Below are 18342 nucleotides of genomic sequence, written 5' to 3' on the forward strand. Positions count from 1 at the left end.
TGTCCAGAGCAGAGCCACGAGGAGGAGCAGAGGGCTGGAGCTGCTCTGCTCTGGAGACAGCCTGAGAGAGTTGGGGTTGTGCAGGCTGGAGAGGAGAAGGCTCCCAGGAGACCTTCTAGGATCTGCAGGGGGCTCCATGAAAGCTGGGGAGCGACTTTTGAGGGTGTCAGGGAGGGATAGGACTGGGGGGGGTGGAGCAGAACTAGAAGTGGGGAGATTGAGACTGGCTGTGAGGAAGAAGTTGTTGCCCATGAGGGTGGTGAGAGCCTGGCACAGGTTGCCCAGGGAGGTGGTGGAAGCCTCCTGCCTGGAGGTGTTTGCAGCCAGGCTGGAGGTGGCTGTGAGCAACCTGCTGTGGTGTGAGGTGTCCCTGCCCATGGCAGGGGTTGGGACTGGCTGAGCCTTGGGGTCTCTTCCAGCCCTAACAATTCTGTGAGTCTATGATTCTCAGCCCAAGGATAGAACACCACACAGCTGTGCTGAAAACCATTGTGGTGTATTTATTCACTCTTTAAACAACCTTACAGATCAAGTAAGTGCAGTGAAGAACAAGGAAACAATGACAAACCCTGGAAACTCACCATCTAGAAAATAACACATGACCATGGGGAAGAAAAGATACTTGGGGGATGGCAATACAGCCAGGCACCTACCTGGCACCCCCACCCCCACCAAAAGGCTCAGAAATCCCTCCCTTAGGAAGTGTGGCAACTACAAGAATTCAGGAGACAAAGATCTCCCCCTAACATTTCTGCATGGCCATTGAAACCATCCCAGCACCTCACTCTCCTCACCTGGCTTTCTCTCTGGGGGTTTATGTTGATGTTTTCAAGCAGACAAGCTTTGGCTTTACCTAAAACACCAAAAACACAGGGCCAAGTACCAAGGATCACCTTCCTAGGTTGCTGTTGTGCTCTCTTACCTTTGTCTGCTGCTCTGTGATGAGCAGCCTTCCAGATGAGGTAGATTTGGGAGATTATTGATGTTGCCATCAGGGCAGCAGGGCTGCAGGGCAGAGGAAGTGAAGCTGGCATAGGAATTGAGTGACCTGTTCTCCCCTCCCACACTTGTCCTTTGCCTCTGGAATACCTGATAATGCTGCTGGCTGACTTGGTGGAACCTGAGTCCTGTTTGAGCTCTCTGAGGCTTTTGTCTTTTTAACCAATTTTAACAAGAACTTTTGTTTGTCAGCCTGATGGCCAAGTAAAAGATGTCAGCCAAGAGGAGCTCTGCTAGTTCTGCTACATTTCTCCTCCCTTCTCTACCCCCAGTAACAAGAGGTAGAGAAGAGATGTGGAGGAAACTTCACCTTTGAGAGGCTCAGTGAGGAGTGGGCAAAAAAACCCTGATGTGTTGGGAGGGAGGGGATACATCAGAGGGGAAAGGAGGCAAATGTGTAGAGTTCTGACAGAACCAGATGTCCTGGAAAGGTAGCACTTCATCTGGGAGGTTGGATGGAATTCAAGAGAAGGAACTGAGGTTGGTGAAACCCTGGCACAGTTTGCCCAGAGAAGTGGTAGAAACCCCATCCCTGGCACCATTCCAAGGCAGCTTGGCTGGGGCTCAGAGCAGCCTGATCTACCTGCAGATGTCCCCTGCTTACTGCAGGGATGACCTTCAAAGGTCCATTCCAAACCTGAGATTCTGGGAATTTGAGGGCAGGGCTGAGCTTAGTTTGCTCCTAGCAAGCTTCTGAGGAGATCTTTTCCCAGCCTAAGAGTGACTTTATCACTGTGGGCACACGAGGAGGAGGAGCAAGAGATTCCTGACCATGAGCAGCTTGCATGAATCCCTTTCTTCCCATTCCAGCACCTTCTGCCTCCAACACAACAGAGGCACTGCTGGGAGCATCCTTGCAACAACAGGGCAGAAAATAATGCTTAGAGTTCAGGGCAGAGAGATGTCACAGCTGGGGCAGAAAAGGGCTTTGGAGATTTGCTGGGCAAAGCAATCTCAGAACAAAGCCATGAAAAAGAATCAACAGATCAAGACATAGAAAACAAAACAAGGAAAAAAGCAGGGGGGGGGGGGGGGAAGCAAAAAAAAGAAAGCTGCTGCAGTAACATACAGAAGAATTTGCTTTCCAAGCCAGCACCTTGCTTTAAACTGCTAAGCTCCTGGAGGGGCATCTCCAATCACAGCCTCACCAGTACAGAAAGAGCAAATCTTCTCCCTCAGAGGGCAGGCCAAGGCTGCCTCCCTCTCTTCCCCCACACACAGCAGACCAGCAGTGAGGTCCTGAAGCCTTGGCATCAGTTCAGGTTCAGTGGTTTAGTATTTGCTGATCACTGTGACCACAGAGCCTCAGCCTCGTGCTTCCGCCCTGGGAATTCTGCAGGACTGAGCCAGGATGACTTTAGCTTGCAAAAATCAGAGGTTTTGAGGCCAATATGGCCAAAGTAGAACCAGAGTCTGGTGAGACTCAGCACAGTTACCTGCCACTGTACAAAGCAAGTTGAAAATACTATTTACCATTTTAAACAATGTGTAATAATTCACTCAAGCATTCCATGAAGGCATCCAGGGACAGGCACTTGAAAGCAGAAATAAAATGAACAGTCTGGAAATCCCAGCTGGAAAGCAGAGAGGCTTTGCAGACACAGTTTGAAAGACAAAAAACCAACCAACCAACCCTCTTCTGTAGGGTTTCACCAGGCCACAGCTGACACCCATCAGCCCAAAGTGTAAGAAGGTTGGTCCATGAATGCCCTCTGGAAAATGCCCTGTCCTGGAGCAGAGCACAGCCAGCCAGGCCATCCACAAAGCATCCATTCTCTGGCAGCATATGAGCCATCCACATTTGCCACCGTGAGTCAGACACTGGAATCCCCTCCCAAGGGCAGCAGGGGAGTGCCCTGCACTGGGCAGTTTGAGACTCAGCTGGCCAGGGTGCTGAGCCAGCTCATGGCAACTGCACTGTCACCTGGAGAGGCTGGGGCAGAGCATCCTTGGGGCCCTTCCAGCCTGGCAGTCTCTAACACTACTGTAAATCAGCCTCACCTCACCTGCTGCCAAAAGCTCTGAGGGGTCACAGTGCTTGCTCCACAAACGGTCTGCAGTGCAACGTGAAGCACAAACAAACACCAAGTGCAAATAACAACAGGGCAGAGCTGGCTGGAGCCAGGAGAGGGGCTGCAGGGCAGTCCCATGAAATTTATGTCCATGCTCATCTGGAGGGCTCCAAGATGGAGCATTTCTAGCAGAGATGGAGGGATGGCCATGGTTAGTGATGCATCTTCTGAGCCTGGGAGAGGACTGAGTAAGGTGGCAGCAGGTGAAGGTCTTGCAGGCCTCCTCGCATCGACATTGTCACCTGAGCACAAGGCAGGACGAAAGCTTCCTCCCTTTTCACTGGCAGAGCAGAGCCCCTCAGGTCTCCTTGTCAGCATTAGCACACACTGGAGTCTCTGTCACAATTAAAGAATGGATTTCTTCTTCCTTGATGAACCTGTCACAAGTGTTCAGGGAGTCGTCCTTGGCACAGCTCTGAAAGAGAAGAACATTTGGAGCTTCGTTGCCGTTTTCAGCCCTTACTGCCAGAGCCATTTCACAGCACACTGCCTGTGCTGTGGGGAACAAGCTAGCTGGGCAACAAACTCTGCTTCACAGGGGCATGGCTTTGGTCTGCTTGACAGAGGAATTGTCCTCTCTGGAGGACCGGAAGAGCTGAAGGTTGGTCTCCATCGAGGGAATGCTTTCAGCTACAGCTACTAAGTGAGGCTCAGGCAGGAGGATGTGGAAGTGAGGATGCACACACTCAGCACAGCTCTCACTGAGACTCAGAGCATGGAGGTGGTCACAGACATCCCTTAGGATTTTATAGAGGGCTGTTCCTTCAGAAATCTAAATTGCCAGAACATTGTTTACATTTCATAGAATCAAAGAATGGGAGGGGTTGGAAGGGACCTCTGGAGATCACCCAGTCCAAGCCCCTGCCAGAGCAGGGCCATCTAGAGCAGAGCACACAGGAATGCATCCAGGCAGGTTGTGAAAGTCTCCAGAGAAGGAGACTCCACAACCTCTCTGGGCAGCCTGCTCCAGGCCTCCAGCACCCTAACAGCAAAGAAGTTTCTCCTCATGTTGAGGTGAAACCTTCTGGGTTCCAGCTTGTACTCGTTGTACCCTGTCCTATCACTGGACACCCCTGAAAAGGGCCTGGCCCCTTCACCTTGACACCCAGCCCTCAGACATCAATAAACATTGACCAGATCCCCTCTCAGCATCATCCTCTCCAAACTAAACAGTCCCAGAGCTCTTAGCTTTTCTTCATAGAAGAGATATTCAAGACCCCAAATTATCCTTGCAGGCTCCATTGGACTCTCTCCAGCAGATCTCTCTCTCTCCTAAATTGGGGAGCAAAAACTGGACACAGTATTGCAGGGGTGGCCTCAGCAGGGCAGAACAGAGTGGGAAAGGACCCCCCCTGCCATGGGCAGGGACACCTCCCACCAGCCTGGTCTTCAACACCTCCAGGCAGGAGGCAGCCACAGCCTCCCTGGGCAGCCTGTGCCACAGTCTCCCCAGCCTCACTCTCAACAATTTCTTCCTCATCTCCAGGCTCAATCTTTCCTCTCCCAGCTCAAAGCCATTGTTCCTCAGCCTGGCACTCCCAGCCCTTGTCACAAGTCCCTCCCCAGCTCTCCTGGAGCCCTTCAGGTCCTGCAAGGCTGCTCTGAGGTCTCCCTGGAGCCTTCTCTTCTCCAGGCTGAACAGCCCCAACTCTCCCAGCCTGGCCCCACAGGGGAGGTTCTGCAGCCTCTGCTCATCTTGGTGGCCCCCTCTGGAGCCTCTCCAGCAGCTCCAGGTCCTTCTTGTGCTGCAGGTGGGCTCTGAGCAGAGCAGAGGGGCAGAATCCCCTCCCTGTGCTGCTGCTCTCCCTGCTCTGGCTGCAGCTCAGCACTCAGCTGGCTCTGGGCTGCCAGAGACTAGTGCTGGCTCCTGGGGACTTTGTTACCACCTGACACCCCCAAGGCCTTCTCCTCAAGGCTGCCCTTGAGCCACTCCTCACCCAGTCTGGATTTGTGCCTGGGATTCCACAGACCCAGGGGCAGGACCCTGCACTTGGCCGTGTTGAACTTTCTGAGGTTAGCTTGGCACCACCCCTGCAGCCTTTCCAAGTCCCTCTGGATAAATCCATTCCCCTCCAGCCTGTCAGCTACAGAACTTAATCTGCACACTTACATCCAGTTGGTGCCAAGCTAGACATAGGCATGAGGAGAAAGAAAATCAGAATCTTACAGAGGTTGGTTCATCAGATTCATTGTCCCAACAGCTTCTCACTCACCTGGGGATCCTCATTCTGCTCTCCAAACATACGCTTCAGGATTTCTCGAGGGTCTGGAATTGGTGGAAGGATTAATATCTGCAGCCTTCAGAGCAGGAAGAGAGAAACATATTGGCATGAAAGATGAATTCATGGAAAAAATCCCCATTTCAAAAGAAGTACCTGGGGTGCAGTCAAGAAAATGGGGGGAGGTGGGGCATGACAGGGAGAGGGTGGCAGGGAAGTGCTCTATTGAAAGTCTCTTTCCATGTTGCCAAAGCCTGCAGCAAATGTCAATGTAAATAGCTAACCAAATACCAGTAAGATGTGCTTGGCACCTGAGATTGATTCTGAATGTAGAATTCCTTGTTTCAAGAGACAGTGCAATACGAATGGCCAGCAGACACCATCAAGGTTACCCAAGCACAACCAGAGCATGCAAATCCCAGCATCACAGAAAGGTGGGGTTGGAAGGAACCTCCAGAGATCACCCAGTCCAAGCCCCTGCCAGGGCAGGGTCACCCAGGGCAGGGCACACAGAACACAGCCAGGTGGGCTTGGAAGATCTCCACAGAAGGAGACTCCACAACCTCTCTGGGCAGCCTGCTCCAGGGCTCAGCAGCCTCACAGGAACAAAGTTTTCCCTCCTGTTCCGCTGGCACCTCCTCTGCTCCAGCTTGCCCCCAGTGCCCCTTGTGCTGTCCTTGGCCATCCCTGAGCAGAGCCTGGCTCCAGCCCTGCACATCTTTATCCCCAGCCACGAGGGCAGCCCTCAGGCTCCTCTGCTTCAAGCCCCAGCTCCCTCAGCTTGGCCTCACAGGAGATGTTGCACTGCCTGCAGCAGCTCTGTGCTGGACTCCTTCAAGAAGTTCCCTGAGCTCCTTCTTGAGCTGAGAAGCCCAGAGCTGGACACAATATTCCAGTTGTGGCCTCAGCAGGGCAGAGTAGAAGGGGAGGAGAACCTCTCTGACCTACTGACCACAGCCCTTCCAATCCACCCCAGGAGGCCCTTGGCCTTCTTGGCCACAAGGGCACATTGCTGGCTCATGAGCATCCTTCTTTGCACCAGGACCCTAAGCTCCTTTTCCTCAGACCTGCTGTCCAACAGCTCAGTCCCTGCCTACCCTGCTCCATGGGGTTGTTCATTCCCAGGTGCAGGACTCTACACTTATCCTTGCTAGATTTCGTTCCATTTCTCCCCACTCAGCTTTCAGCCTGTCAACATCTGTCTGAATGGCAGCACAGCCTGAGGGCTGTCACCACTGCTCCCAGTTTGGTGTCATCAGCAAGCTTGCTGACAGTGCCCACAAGCAGGGGGTTGATGAAGATACTGAACAATCCTGGTACATCTGGGGTATACATCTGGTCTGTACGCCGTGACCGTTTGAGGCTGTGCCTTTAAGAAAGGGACAGTGCTGGGACACTCTGGCTGAATGTTTTGGTGAAGACAATGAAAACATCGATATTCTAAACAAATTTCATTGGTAGAATGCAGTTTTAAGTTTTAGTGCAGCTGGAATTTTTTCTCAGTTCGCTCCTTTCCTTCTCCCTTCCAGCTTGGCTGCTTCTGGGCTCCTAGCCAGAATGACCTTGGACACCAGATAAGCACTAATCACTAATACTGCATGTGCTTTTAAGGCCTAACCAAAATGTCATCCTTAATTAATTACCTTTTCTTTCTCTCTAGCCCTCTTTGGGAAAACAGGGAGGTAGGGGGAGAGAAGGGGGAGCCGCTTTTCCGGCTGAGTTAGCTGTGGTTTTTTTCCTCTTTGTGGGGGAGAGAAAGCTAGGCCTTCTCTCTCAAACCACCACATTTCTTTTTGGCGCCCAACGTGGGGCTTGGGAATAATTAGCTTGATTTATTGCTTGCTTGACTCGGAGAAGCAAACAGGAAGGTGCTTTGGATTTTTAAGCAATTGCTCTTTTCAATATGTGCTGTTCTGATTTACAAGTATTGTCTGGGCCTCCTTATCGATCACCTAGGTAAATATTTAATGCAGAAATTATATTTGTGGTTCAAGTATAAGATTCAGGTTCTGTATGATCGCTGTCTGGGGTTCTTTTGGCTTACGAGATACAGAAATGTGACCTCTAGCACTCTCCTGATTGAGATAAGGCAGTTTAAGAATCCCGTAGGTGAAAGAGTAATTTTAAGTGATGGCTGGGATCCAAAGGTGAGTTATTTTATGTTTGTAATCCTGCTGCTGGTGATAATTAATATCTATTTGTTATATCCTTTGCGTCGGGAGAGAAAGGTATCTAAGGCTTGTTTCATTTTTAAGCATAGATCAAAGAAGAGGCGGCGTACTTCTGGGTCAGCCCCAGAGATGTCCAGTGATGAGGAGAATGTAGAATCTGTGTCAGTTAAAGATAAAGCTAAAAAGTCTATTGGAAAGGCTGCTTTGAACGGTTCTGTTGCCGATTCTGGCAAGCAGCCAGGGCGGCAGCAGCTCCCAACATGGCGGCTCCCCTGTCTTCTTCGGCCATTAACGAGGCAAAGTCATTTCCGCCCTCCTTCTCAGCAGGACCGGAAGCCCCCTCCACAGCAGCTGATCTGTCTCAAAACCTGTCAGCTTCTGTTAAGGCAGCTGTAAATTGAAACACAGCTCCAATTAAGCAAGTAGCAGTTTTAAAGACTAGAAGTGGAAGGGCCAAAGCTGATCCAGGAGCTAATGGGGGAGAAGAGCAGGAGACTGATCCTGGTGAGGGACCCTCTACTAGAAAAGATCCTGCTGAGGAGGAAGAGAAGGTTTGTTTTAAAGATATAGCTGAATTATATCGACACAGGATGGAGATGCAGCTAGGACAGCAGCTAGGGGTGCTTCTCAGCTTAGAGAGATCCTTAAGAGAGTGACAGCAGGATTATGGGGACAACATGTTCAGGAAGATGTCATAGACGGAGAAGAAGATGACCTTCAGGGATGTTCTTCACCTCGTGAAGAGGTTCGCAACGTGCGTAAAGATTACATCAGAGCAGATAAGGAGCCAGTTCTAGCTTGGCTTAGTAGATGTTATGATACAGGTGCTCCAGCTCTAACAGTTGGAGACAAGTCAGCAGCTCAGTTAGGAACTCTCTCAAGGGATAATGGAATAGATAGACATCTAGCCAAGATTCTCGATAAGGTTAATCTGTGGGTACGCCTTTTATTTGCAGTTTTCCTGAGATACCCTTCCTGAGATGATCTCCCATGGAATCCTAAGCCCTGGACTACCATAGATGAGGGAATTAAGCGCCCGAGAGAATTTGCTGTTAGAGAGATACTCTATGGTGAACATGAAACTCTGAATCCTGATGACATTCCTGTGGGTATTGGTCTTGCTAAAAAGATCATCAAACTTGCTCCTTCCAATTATGCAAACATTCTGGCAAGCAGAATTGTGTCAAGAAGTTATGGTGGAGCTTCTCCTACGGTTGGCCAATTCAGTGATCAAATGAGACAATTGGAGGATAGCATGACACGTGGTTCTTTGGTTTCAGCCATTGAAACTCTGTCTGGTGAAATAAAGAATTGCATGAAAGAGCTGAAAGATTCCATATACCAATTGGCACAGAGATAATTCCAATTCTTCTTCCAGGTGGATACAAGTTTCATCTGTGAGGATTAGACATCCTCCAAGGAGGTCATTCCAAAATAGATCAAACCAAAGCAGACCACCAAGGCAGTCACGTAGGACTATTTGGATAGCTCTGTGTGATCAGTTTGGTGAGAACATGAACCGCTGGGATGGCCAACCAACTGCTAATCTTTTCAGGAGACTGAGGGAACTGCAAAGTGGCAGAACCCGAGGCAGCAACACCAGAAGGGTAGCTGTTACTTCCACAGTTCCCCAGAACAACTCTAGTAGCGCCAACAGTGGCTCCAGTTATAACACTGCACACTGTGCTCAATGCACAGGTGGGCATGTTCCCCATAACTAGGGGTGCCCTGCCTCCTGCCAGGGGGAGGAGAGGGATTACAGAGATAATAGAATCTATTGGGATGTGTACATCCAGCGGTCTGGCACTTCACAATTTCGGAAGTACAGGGCCTTGGTTGACACAGGAGCTCAGTGCACCATAATGCCATCAAATTATCAGGGATCAGAGTCTATAACTATTTTGGGAGTCACTGGTGGATCTCAAGAGTTAAGTAAGGTGGAGGTTAATATAAGTTTAACTGGTAGACAATGGAGGAAGCATACAGTTGTGACCAGACCTGATGCACCTTGCATTTTGGGAATTGATTTTCTGAGAGAAGGGCGTTTCAAAGACCCTAGAGGTTACAAATGGGCTTTTGGAGTAGCTTCTATAGAAATTGATGGACAAAAACTGAAGCTGTCTGCTAGACCTGAGCTTTCTGATGAATCTGCAGTTGTGGGACAGCGTAAGATACAGGACATTAAATTGCCAGTTGCTTCTCAGACTGTGCATCACAGACAATACAGAACCAACCGTGACTCTTTGTTGCCCATTCAGAATCTGATTCATCAGTTGGAGAGTCAGAAAGTTGTCAGCAAAACTCATTCCCCTTTCAACAGTCCAGTGTGGCCTGTGCGGAAGCAGAATGGAGACTGGCGTCTGACGGTAGACTACCGAGCCCTGAATGAAGTGACACCACCTATGAGTGCAGCAGTACCAGACATGATGGAGCTACAGTATGAGCTGGAATCCAAAGAGGCCAAATGGTATGCTACCACGGACATTGCTAATGCTTTCTTCTCTATTCCCATAGCAGAGGAATGCAGGCCTCAGTTTGCTTCCACCTGGAGAGGAATCCAGTACACTTTCAACAGACTGCCAATGGGCTGGATCCACAGCTCAAGCATCTGTCATGCAGTGATCCACGATGCTCTGGAGAAAGGCGGTGCTCCAGAACACATCCAGTTCATCGATGATATCATCGTCTGGGGTAAAACTGCTGAGGAAGTCTTCAAGAAAGGTAACAAAATCATTGACATTCTTCTGAATGCAGGTTTTGCCATCAAACGAGACAAGGTGAAAGGACCTACCACAGAGATTCAGTTTCTGGGAGTGAGGTGGCAGGATGGACGCCGACACATTCCAGTGGATGTGGTAAATAGAGTCTCTACCATGGCAAATCCCACCAACAAGCAAGAGACCCTACGTTTCTTGGGGATAGTGGGATTTTGGAGACTGCACATTCCTGGATACAGTCAGATTGTGAAACCTCTGTATGATGTGACTCGAAAGAGAAACCATTTCCACTGGGGACCTGAACAACAAGCAGCCTTTGACCAGATAAAGCAAGAGGTAATTCAAGCAATGGGTCTGGGACCTGTCCGAGATGGTCCAGACATTAAGAACATTTTGTACACGGCTGCAAGTGACAATGGTCCAACCTGGTGCTTGTGGCAAAAAGCTCCAGGTGAGACACGTGGACGACCTCTTGGTTTCTGGAGTTGAGGTTACAGAGGTTCAGAGGCTAATTATACTCCAACAGAAAAGGAGATTCTAGCTGCCTATGCAGGAGTAAAAGCAGCTTCTGAAGTGATTGGAACTGAATCACAACTTCTCTTAGTTCCCAGACTACCAGTTTTGAATTGGATGTTCAAAGGCAAAGGTTCCACACCACATCATGCCACAGACTCAACATGGTCTAAGTGGATGGCTCTGATAACACAGAGAGCTCGAATGGGAAATCTTGAAAGGCCTGGTCTAGTGGAGGTGATCTCAAGTTGGCCTGAAGGTACCAACTGTACTAAACCTCCAGAGGAGAAAGTAACTCGTGCTGAGGAAGCTCCTCCTTACAATGACCTTTCTGATAATGAAAAGAAATATGCTTTGTTCACAGACGGTTCCTGTCGTCTTGTTGGAAACAAGCGAAGGTGGAAGTCTGCAGTGTGGAGTCCAACACGCCGAGTTGCAGAGGCAAAAGATGGAGAAGGAGAATCCAGTCAGTTCGCAGAGGTAAAAGCTGTCCAGCTAGCTCTCGACGTAGCTGAACGTGAGAGATGGCCAAAGCCTTATCTCCACACCGACTCATGGATGGTAGCCAATGCTCTATGGGGTTGGCTAAAGAACTGGGCAAAAGAGCACGGTATTGAGTGGATATTCCACATTCCCTACTATGCACCAGCTTCAGGGAAGATTGAACGCTACAACGGTTTGTTGAAGACCACTCTTAAAGCCATGGGGGGTGGATCTTTGAAAAACTGGGAAAAACATTTAGCACAAGCAACCTGGCTGGTAAATAGCAGAGGTTCAGTGAATTGAGCTGGACCTGCACATTCAGATCTGCTACAGAAAGTAGAAGGTGATAGAGTTCCTGTTGTTAGAGAAAAGAATCTGTTAGGTAAAACTGTTTGGGTATTTTCACCCTCAGGGGAGGCTAAACCTGTCCGAGGGGTGGTTTCAGCTGAAGGTCCGGGTCACACTTATTGGGTAATGCAAGAGAATGGTGAAATTCAGTGTATTCCACAAAGAAATTTAACTTTAGCTGAAAGAGTTTAATTTTGAACTGCTGTGCACCTACATCGCGTCCAAAGGAAGAAACTACAAGGAATCTACAGTGTGCGAACCCTGGGAACCCTGAGTCAACTAAGAGACCCTGAGAATCCCTGTTTCCTTTTCGTCACTTTGTCTGCAAAGAGATAAACTGCTTTCCATTTTTCTCATTTCCTGATTTTCTTGGACTTCTGAATCATCTACATCTGAGTATAGCCGGAATGGACTATGGACTTTACTTACAAACTGCAAATATTGTTTTGGATTGGATGGACAGGATGAACAGCCAATGAAATTGTTTAGAAGGGGTGGACTGTGACCGTTTGAAGCTGTGCCTTTAAGAAAGGGACAGTGCTGGGACACTCTGGCTGAATGTTTTGGTGAAGACAATGAAAACATTGATATTCTAAACAAATTTCATTGGTAGATTGGTAGAATGCAGTTTTAAGTTTTAGTGCAGCTGGAATTTTTTCCCCAGTTCGCTCCTTTCCTTCTCCCTTCCAGCTTGGCTGCTTCTGGGCTCCTAGCCAGAATGACCTTGGACACCAGATAAGCACTAATCACTAATACTGCATGTGCTTTTAAGGCCTAAGTTAGCTGTGGGTTTTTTCCATTTGTGGGGGAGAGAAAGCTAGGCCTTCTCTCTCAACCCACCACAACCCCTAAATCTAATGGCTGAGGCACTATGGTGCTGCCATTTTTGTGGTGCGATGCATGGTCTGGATGAAACAGATGCTCTTGAAACATGCCACATCATGAGCAGTTACCTGTATGAGAGCGGAGTTGCAGAGGAAGCCAAAGACCAGTTGGAAGGAAGGGACTGAAAAGGGAAAGCTCATTAATTACCTTTTCAGATAGACTAGAAGAATTATTGTAGACACTGCTACAGTTAATGGCAGGGTGATTAGTAAAGCCAAAGGGAATGTGGAGTCCATCTTCTCACCTGCAAAACAAAACCTAGGCACTTAGGGATGTTTGGAGAGGCTCTTTAGAAATAATGATGACAAATTCATTAACTCACTCATCTGTGCACAGACAAGATGGTTTTGCACATGGCCAAGCACACAGGTAGACAAGGGTTCACTTTTCAAAGCATGATATGGTACACAGGCACTGGGCAAGGAAATGCAATGCTGCAAGCTCAGGCCTGAAAAACTGACAGCACTGAAAGGGGTCCCTGGCCAGCTCCAGGTATGGCAACCCCACCAATACACACAGCAGCACAGACAAAACCTGCTGGCACTGCTGAAGGACTGGAACTCTCTTTTAATGTAACATTACATAGGTACAAAGCAATCAGAGTGGGTTGGGCTGGAAGCCACCTTACAGACCACCCAGTTCCAGCCCCCTGCCATGGGCAGGGACCCCTCCCACCAGCACAGCTTGCTCAAGGCCTCATCCAGCCCGGCCTTCAACACCTCCAGGCAGGAGGCAGCCACAGCCTCCCTGGGCAACCTGTGCCAGAGTCTCCCCAGCCTCACTCTCAATCTCCCCTCTCCCAGCTCAAAGCCATTGTTCCTCATCCTGGCACTCCCAGCCCTTGTCACAAGTCCCTCCCCAGCTCTCCTGGAGCCCTTCAGGTCCTGCAAGGCTGCTCTGAGCTCTCCCTGCAGCCTTCTCTTCTCCAGGCTGAACAGCCCCAGCTCTCCCAGCCTGGCCCCACAGGGGAGGTTCTGCAGCCTCTGCTCATCTTGGTGGCCTCCTCTGGAGCCTCTCCAGCAGCTCCAGGTCCTTCCTGTGCTGGGGGCACCAGGACTGGACAGAGTGCTGCAGATGGGGTCTGAGCAGAGAAGAGGAGCAGAATCCCCTTACTCATGGAAGATGACCTTCAGCTTCCATTTGTTTATCGGACGAAAGATATTAGAGGCCTTACAGAAGTAAACAAGGTGCAACAGGTTGCAGGAATGCTGCTTCTCACCAATACTCTTTTCTTCACTCCAGTCACTGTAGAGGTGGCTGCTGTAGCACTCAGGCTTTGGGTTTGCTCTCACTTTGAAGGTGTACTTGCTCTTGGGATCAACACTGGGAACTGACATATAATTGCTCTCAACCTAAGGCAAAAAGAAAATTGTTGTTAGTTTATTTCAAGTAGCAAGGAACTCCCAGCCATTCTCAAGCCTATTTTCACCAGGCCCAGTTAGCAACTTGAGAGTTTTGGTGGGAGATTGTCTTGTGAATGCTGAGCTTCATAAAAAGGACCAAGCAGTATTTAACCAGCTCACACTGCCCAAACAGAGACTCCAAAACTGAGAGCTGATTTAATTCATTGCTACATCCATCACATAGCATTGGGCATCAATGATTAAGCTGAGAGCCAGCATCTGGAACTATGCCTGTATTGGATTTTTTATGCCTTTGCCTCTTTGCCAGGGCAGTAATGTTGATCTAATGTTGACCATAGCAAAAATTTCTGTGATGCCTCTTCAGATTCACAGATTGCATTGGGCTGGAAGGGATCCTCAAAAGTCACCTTCTCCAACCCCCCTGCAGGCAGCAGGGACACCTCCAGCTAGAGCAGGCTGCACAGAGACACATAAAGGCAGACCTTGAATGTCTCCAGGGATGGAGCCTCAAGCACCTCCCTGGGCAGCCTGTGCCTGTGCCAGTGTCTCACCACCCTCCCTGTGCAGAGCTTCCTCCTGGGTCCAACCTAAATTTCTCCTGCTCCAGTTTCAAACCATTGCCTTCCATCCTATCCCCACAGTTCCTTCTGAACAGTCCTTCCCCAGTCCCCCTAAAGGTTCTCTGCAAATACTGAAATGCAGCTCTGAGGTCTCCCTGCAGCCTTCTCTTCTCCAGGCTGCACAGCCCCAACTCTCCCAGCCTGGCCCCACAGGGGAGGTTCTGCAGCCTCTGCTCATCTTGGTGGCCTCCTCTGGAGCCTCTCCAGCAGCTCCAGGTCCTTCTTGTGCTGGGGGCCCAGAGCTGGAGGCAGTGCTGCAGGTGGGCTCTGAGCAGAGCAGAGCAGAGGCCCAGAATCCCCTCCCTGTGCTGCTGCTCTCCCTGCTCTGGCTGCAGCTCAGCACTCATTCAAATGCAGCATATCTAATTTTCCATTTTTAAACAACAAATATTTGACTTACTGTGAGCATTAACACAAGTTACAGTAATAATAAAACTGGATAGCCAGAAGTAATGAAAAATTACTTGGATTATTTGAGCAGTGGTCAAGTCTCCAGTGTGATACTGAACTTCATAAACCAAACAATTTTCTGGGAAGGTTTCTGATTCACTCCATTCTACATGTATTTCATCCTTGACATTTGACAGTGTGAGCTGTCCTGGGGTGGCAGGTTTTACTGAAATGCAAGATGGAAGAATTAATTAGAAACTGTATTTCACTCTTACAAATATTACTCAAGTCCTGTATTCATAGACACACAGAATGCTTTGGGTTGGAAGAGACCTCAAAGCTCATCCAGTTCCAGCCCCCTGCCATGGGCAGGGACCCCTCCCACCAGCACAGGCTGCTCAAGGCCTCATCCAGCCTGGCCTTCACCACCTCCAGGCAGGAGGCAGCCACAGCCTCCCTGGGCAACCTGTGCCAGAGTCTCCCCAGCCTCACTCTCAACTATTTCTTCCTCATCTCCACTCTCAGTCTCTCCTCTCCCAGCTCAAAGCCATTGTTCCTCAGCCTGGCACTCCCAGCCCTTGTCACAAGTCCCTCCCCAGCTCTCCTGGAGCCCTTCAGGTCCTGGCAGGCTGCTCTGAGCTCTCCCTGGAGCCTTCTCTTCTCCAGGCTGCACAGCCCCAACTCTCCCAGCCTGGCCCCACAGGGGAGGTTCTGCAGCCTCTGCTCATCTTGGTGGCCTCCTCTGGAGCCTCTCCAGCAGCTCCAGGTCCTTCTTGTGCTGGGGGCCCAGAGCTGGAGGCAGTGCTGCAGGTGAGCTCTGAACAGAGCAGAGCAGAGGGGCAGAATCCCCTCCCTGTGCTGCTCTCTCCCTGCTCAGGATGCAGCCCAGGGTACAGCTGGCATAATACTACACTTACACCAGTCTAGGAACAGAAAGAGGAATAATTTAGCACCAAAAAAATGCATGAAAGCATAGAAGGGAATAAGTCAGTATCAAAACTGACAAGAAAGAATAAAAAAAGGAGTAAATTAGCATCAAAAAAGACAAGGAAGAATAAAAATGAATGAGATAGCACCAAGAAAATGTCAAGAACAAAGCAAAACAACTAACAGCTAAGAGTAGAAAATGACTCTGCCATCGCCCAAACCTACTGCCCCCAGAGCAAACCATGTGTCATTCCCAAATCCAAGATCAACAGGAGGAGGGAGTATCTGATCAGCTTGTCTGACCCACAGCTTATGAGGTACAAGCTCCTCAGACACAGCAAGATCTAGCAATCATTTTTCATGAAGTGCTGTCCAATTTACCAATGGTGGTGGGATTTTTACTTGCACACACAGGCCTGATTTCCTCAGAGTGATCTCTAATCAATATCCTTACAACTGGGTAACTTCTGGTGATGTTTGGGAAGCTGAGATTGAAAGTGCACCCATAGAGTCCCTGGTGCATGAAGTAGTTCCTGCACTCCTTCGAGCCGTTCAAGCCATCGAACCTACAGGAATAAAAAACGTAAGGGAATAAAACCATCAGGGGGTTCAAATTCCAAAGAACAGAAGAGGTAGGCTTCTTTTTAAACCTTGTCTTAGTTTTTGAGCCCTGAGCTGCCCATGGCACAAGGACAGAAGAGATCTGGAGCACTGCCCTATGAGGGGAGGCTGAGAGCCCTGGGGCTGTTTAGTCTGGAGAGAAGGCTCTTTATAACTACCTGAGGGCTGGGGGTCAGGAGGGAGGGGGCAGGCTCTGCTCAGCTGCACCTTGTGACAGGACAAGGGATGGAAACTCCAGCACAGGATGTTCCACCTTAACATGAGGAGCAAATTCTGCACTGTGAGGGTCCCAGAGCCCTGGAGCAGGCTGCCCAGAGAGGTTGTGGAGTCTCCTGCTCTGGAGCCTTTGCAGCCCTGTCTGGATGTGTTCTGTGTGACCTGTGCTGGATTCTATGCTCCTGCTCTTGCAGGGGTTGGAGTTGATGATGTTTGGAGGTCCCTTCCAACCTCTAATATCCTATGATCCTGTGGCCTTTTCCCCCTCCTTCCCAAGGAGTAAAATAAAAGTGCTCCACACTGGATGGGAAGCTCAAATGGGAACTCTATTTACAAATACACACAAAAGGTATCCAGACAGAAGGAATCCATTCACAAACTAGGCTCAGTCTTTCACCTGGGCCCAGCAGGCCAGAACCTTCCAGAGCTTTCTCAAAGCCTCCACCCCCCTCAGCCTGAGCAGGCACAGGTACAGCCACACTGCATCCCCCCAGGCCCTGTGCTGTAGCTGGAAAGCCACTGCCAGCCACGGCCTGGAGAAAGCCTCTCCCCCACGCATCATAGAGATGACAACACACAGGTTCCAAGACAGAGCAGAGAGAGAGCTTCGGCTGTGCACTGCCTTAAGTAGAGAGCATAGCCCTAAAACTGTCACCTCCAGTTGGATCAGATAAGGCAGAAAGTTGATTTCAAACTACAGAAAGGGCTTCTGGAAAAGAAAGCTTCATCCTGTCCCCAGGGGCTGCAGCAGTCTGGCACTGCACAAGCCCCACGGACGTGAGGAAGCAGACAGAGGTCAGCAGGCAGGGGTCTGGATACCAAAGCCCTGCTCACACCACCAGTCTGCCGCCCTCAACACAAGCCCATTTATGGCAGCCAGCTGGCAAGTAGGGAGGATGATGAAGAGCATCCAAGGTGAATCGGTCACTTCTGACATCAAAGACACAAACAAGAGCACTGCCAAGTGCTGCCAGTGCTTGCAGCGGGTTAGGAGCTGACCCATCCATCTGTGAGCCACGTTTGCTGGGCTGCAAAGCAAGCAATTAACACATTAGCCTTGCTCTGCTCTTCATCCCTCCTTTTTTGAATGCACCATCAGGAAAGCACTGGGCAGCAAGAGCACTTACTTGTCAGTGGGCTCCAGCAGCAGCCAGTGCACTACATCAGTTACATTAACTCTCCAAAAGGACCCAGCACCAGCAACCTAACCCTTCAGCAGTGAAGTTTTCTCTTGGACAGGACCCAACACTAATGCCCTCAATGCCCTAGGATCTTACAAAGCAACAGGAAGCAGACAAAAGGATGTGTAATGCAGAAGAGCAGCACTGAAGCACTCAGGGGGTAGGGGGGGAACAAAGAGCCCCTACGAACCAGTAGGACAAGGTGTAATTGGTGTCCCTGCTTGCATTCTCCCCAGCACGCCAGGTACAAACCATGGACTCCAAATTGTGCCAGACACAGCTCAAGTTAGCAGCAGCAGTACCTGGAACACCTGCAAGGAAAGGTCTCTTCAGATTTATTTTGCCAGCAAAGCCTTTGCTCTCATCTCCAGAAGTTTTAAAAAATCCCTTTTTCCATAACCAAAACCATCTGGAAGGCCAAGGTGGGCCAAATGAGCAAGCTGCAAGGCTGCTTGGTTAATGCACTGAATGAGCAGGTGGAAGGCTCTAAATTCAGTAGTGGGACAGTGGTTTCCCAAGTTGACAGAGGTAACTCTGCCCCTCTGCTCTGCTGAGACCTCACCTGCAGTGCTGGGTCTGGCTCTGGAGCCCCCAAAACAACAGAGACATGGAGCTG

At 49.7% G+C, this 18342-nt stretch overlaps 1 protein-coding gene across 2 annotated transcripts in view; it reads right to left on the reverse strand.

The window, feature by feature from the left end:
* Positions 1 to 475: 475 nt before the first annotated feature.
* LOC137457363 (interleukin-13 receptor subunit alpha-1-like) overlaps positions 476 to 18342 on the reverse strand; it is a 28072-nt gene continuing 10205 nt past the window's right edge. The window contains exons 4-10 of one of the 2 annotated variants that reach the window (XM_068169253.1): positions 17917 to 18037; positions 16090 to 16274; positions 14856 to 15007; positions 13582 to 13759; positions 12555 to 12651; positions 5285 to 5369; positions 476 to 3486 (exon numbers count right to left, since the gene is read on the reverse strand). In XM_068169253.1, coding sequence (XP_068025354.1) covers positions 3370 to 3486; positions 5285 to 5369; positions 12555 to 12651; positions 13582 to 13759; positions 14856 to 15007; positions 16090 to 16274; positions 17917 to 18037 — 935 coding nt within the window. In that variant the 3' untranslated portion in view covers positions 476 to 3369. The remainder of the gene's footprint in view (positions 3487 to 5284; positions 5370 to 12554; positions 12652 to 13581; positions 13760 to 14855; positions 15008 to 16089; positions 16275 to 17916; positions 18038 to 18342) is intronic. The other variant, XM_068169254.1, reaches the window with a different exon arrangement.

This window comes from Melanerpes formicivorus, unplaced genomic scaffold (genome assembly GCF_026170545.1).
Source record: "Melanerpes formicivorus ecotype bairdi unplaced genomic scaffold, bMelFor1.0.p_v2 SCAF_174, whole genome shotgun sequence".
NCBI lineage: Eukaryota > Metazoa > Chordata > Aves > Piciformes > Picidae > Melanerpes > Melanerpes formicivorus.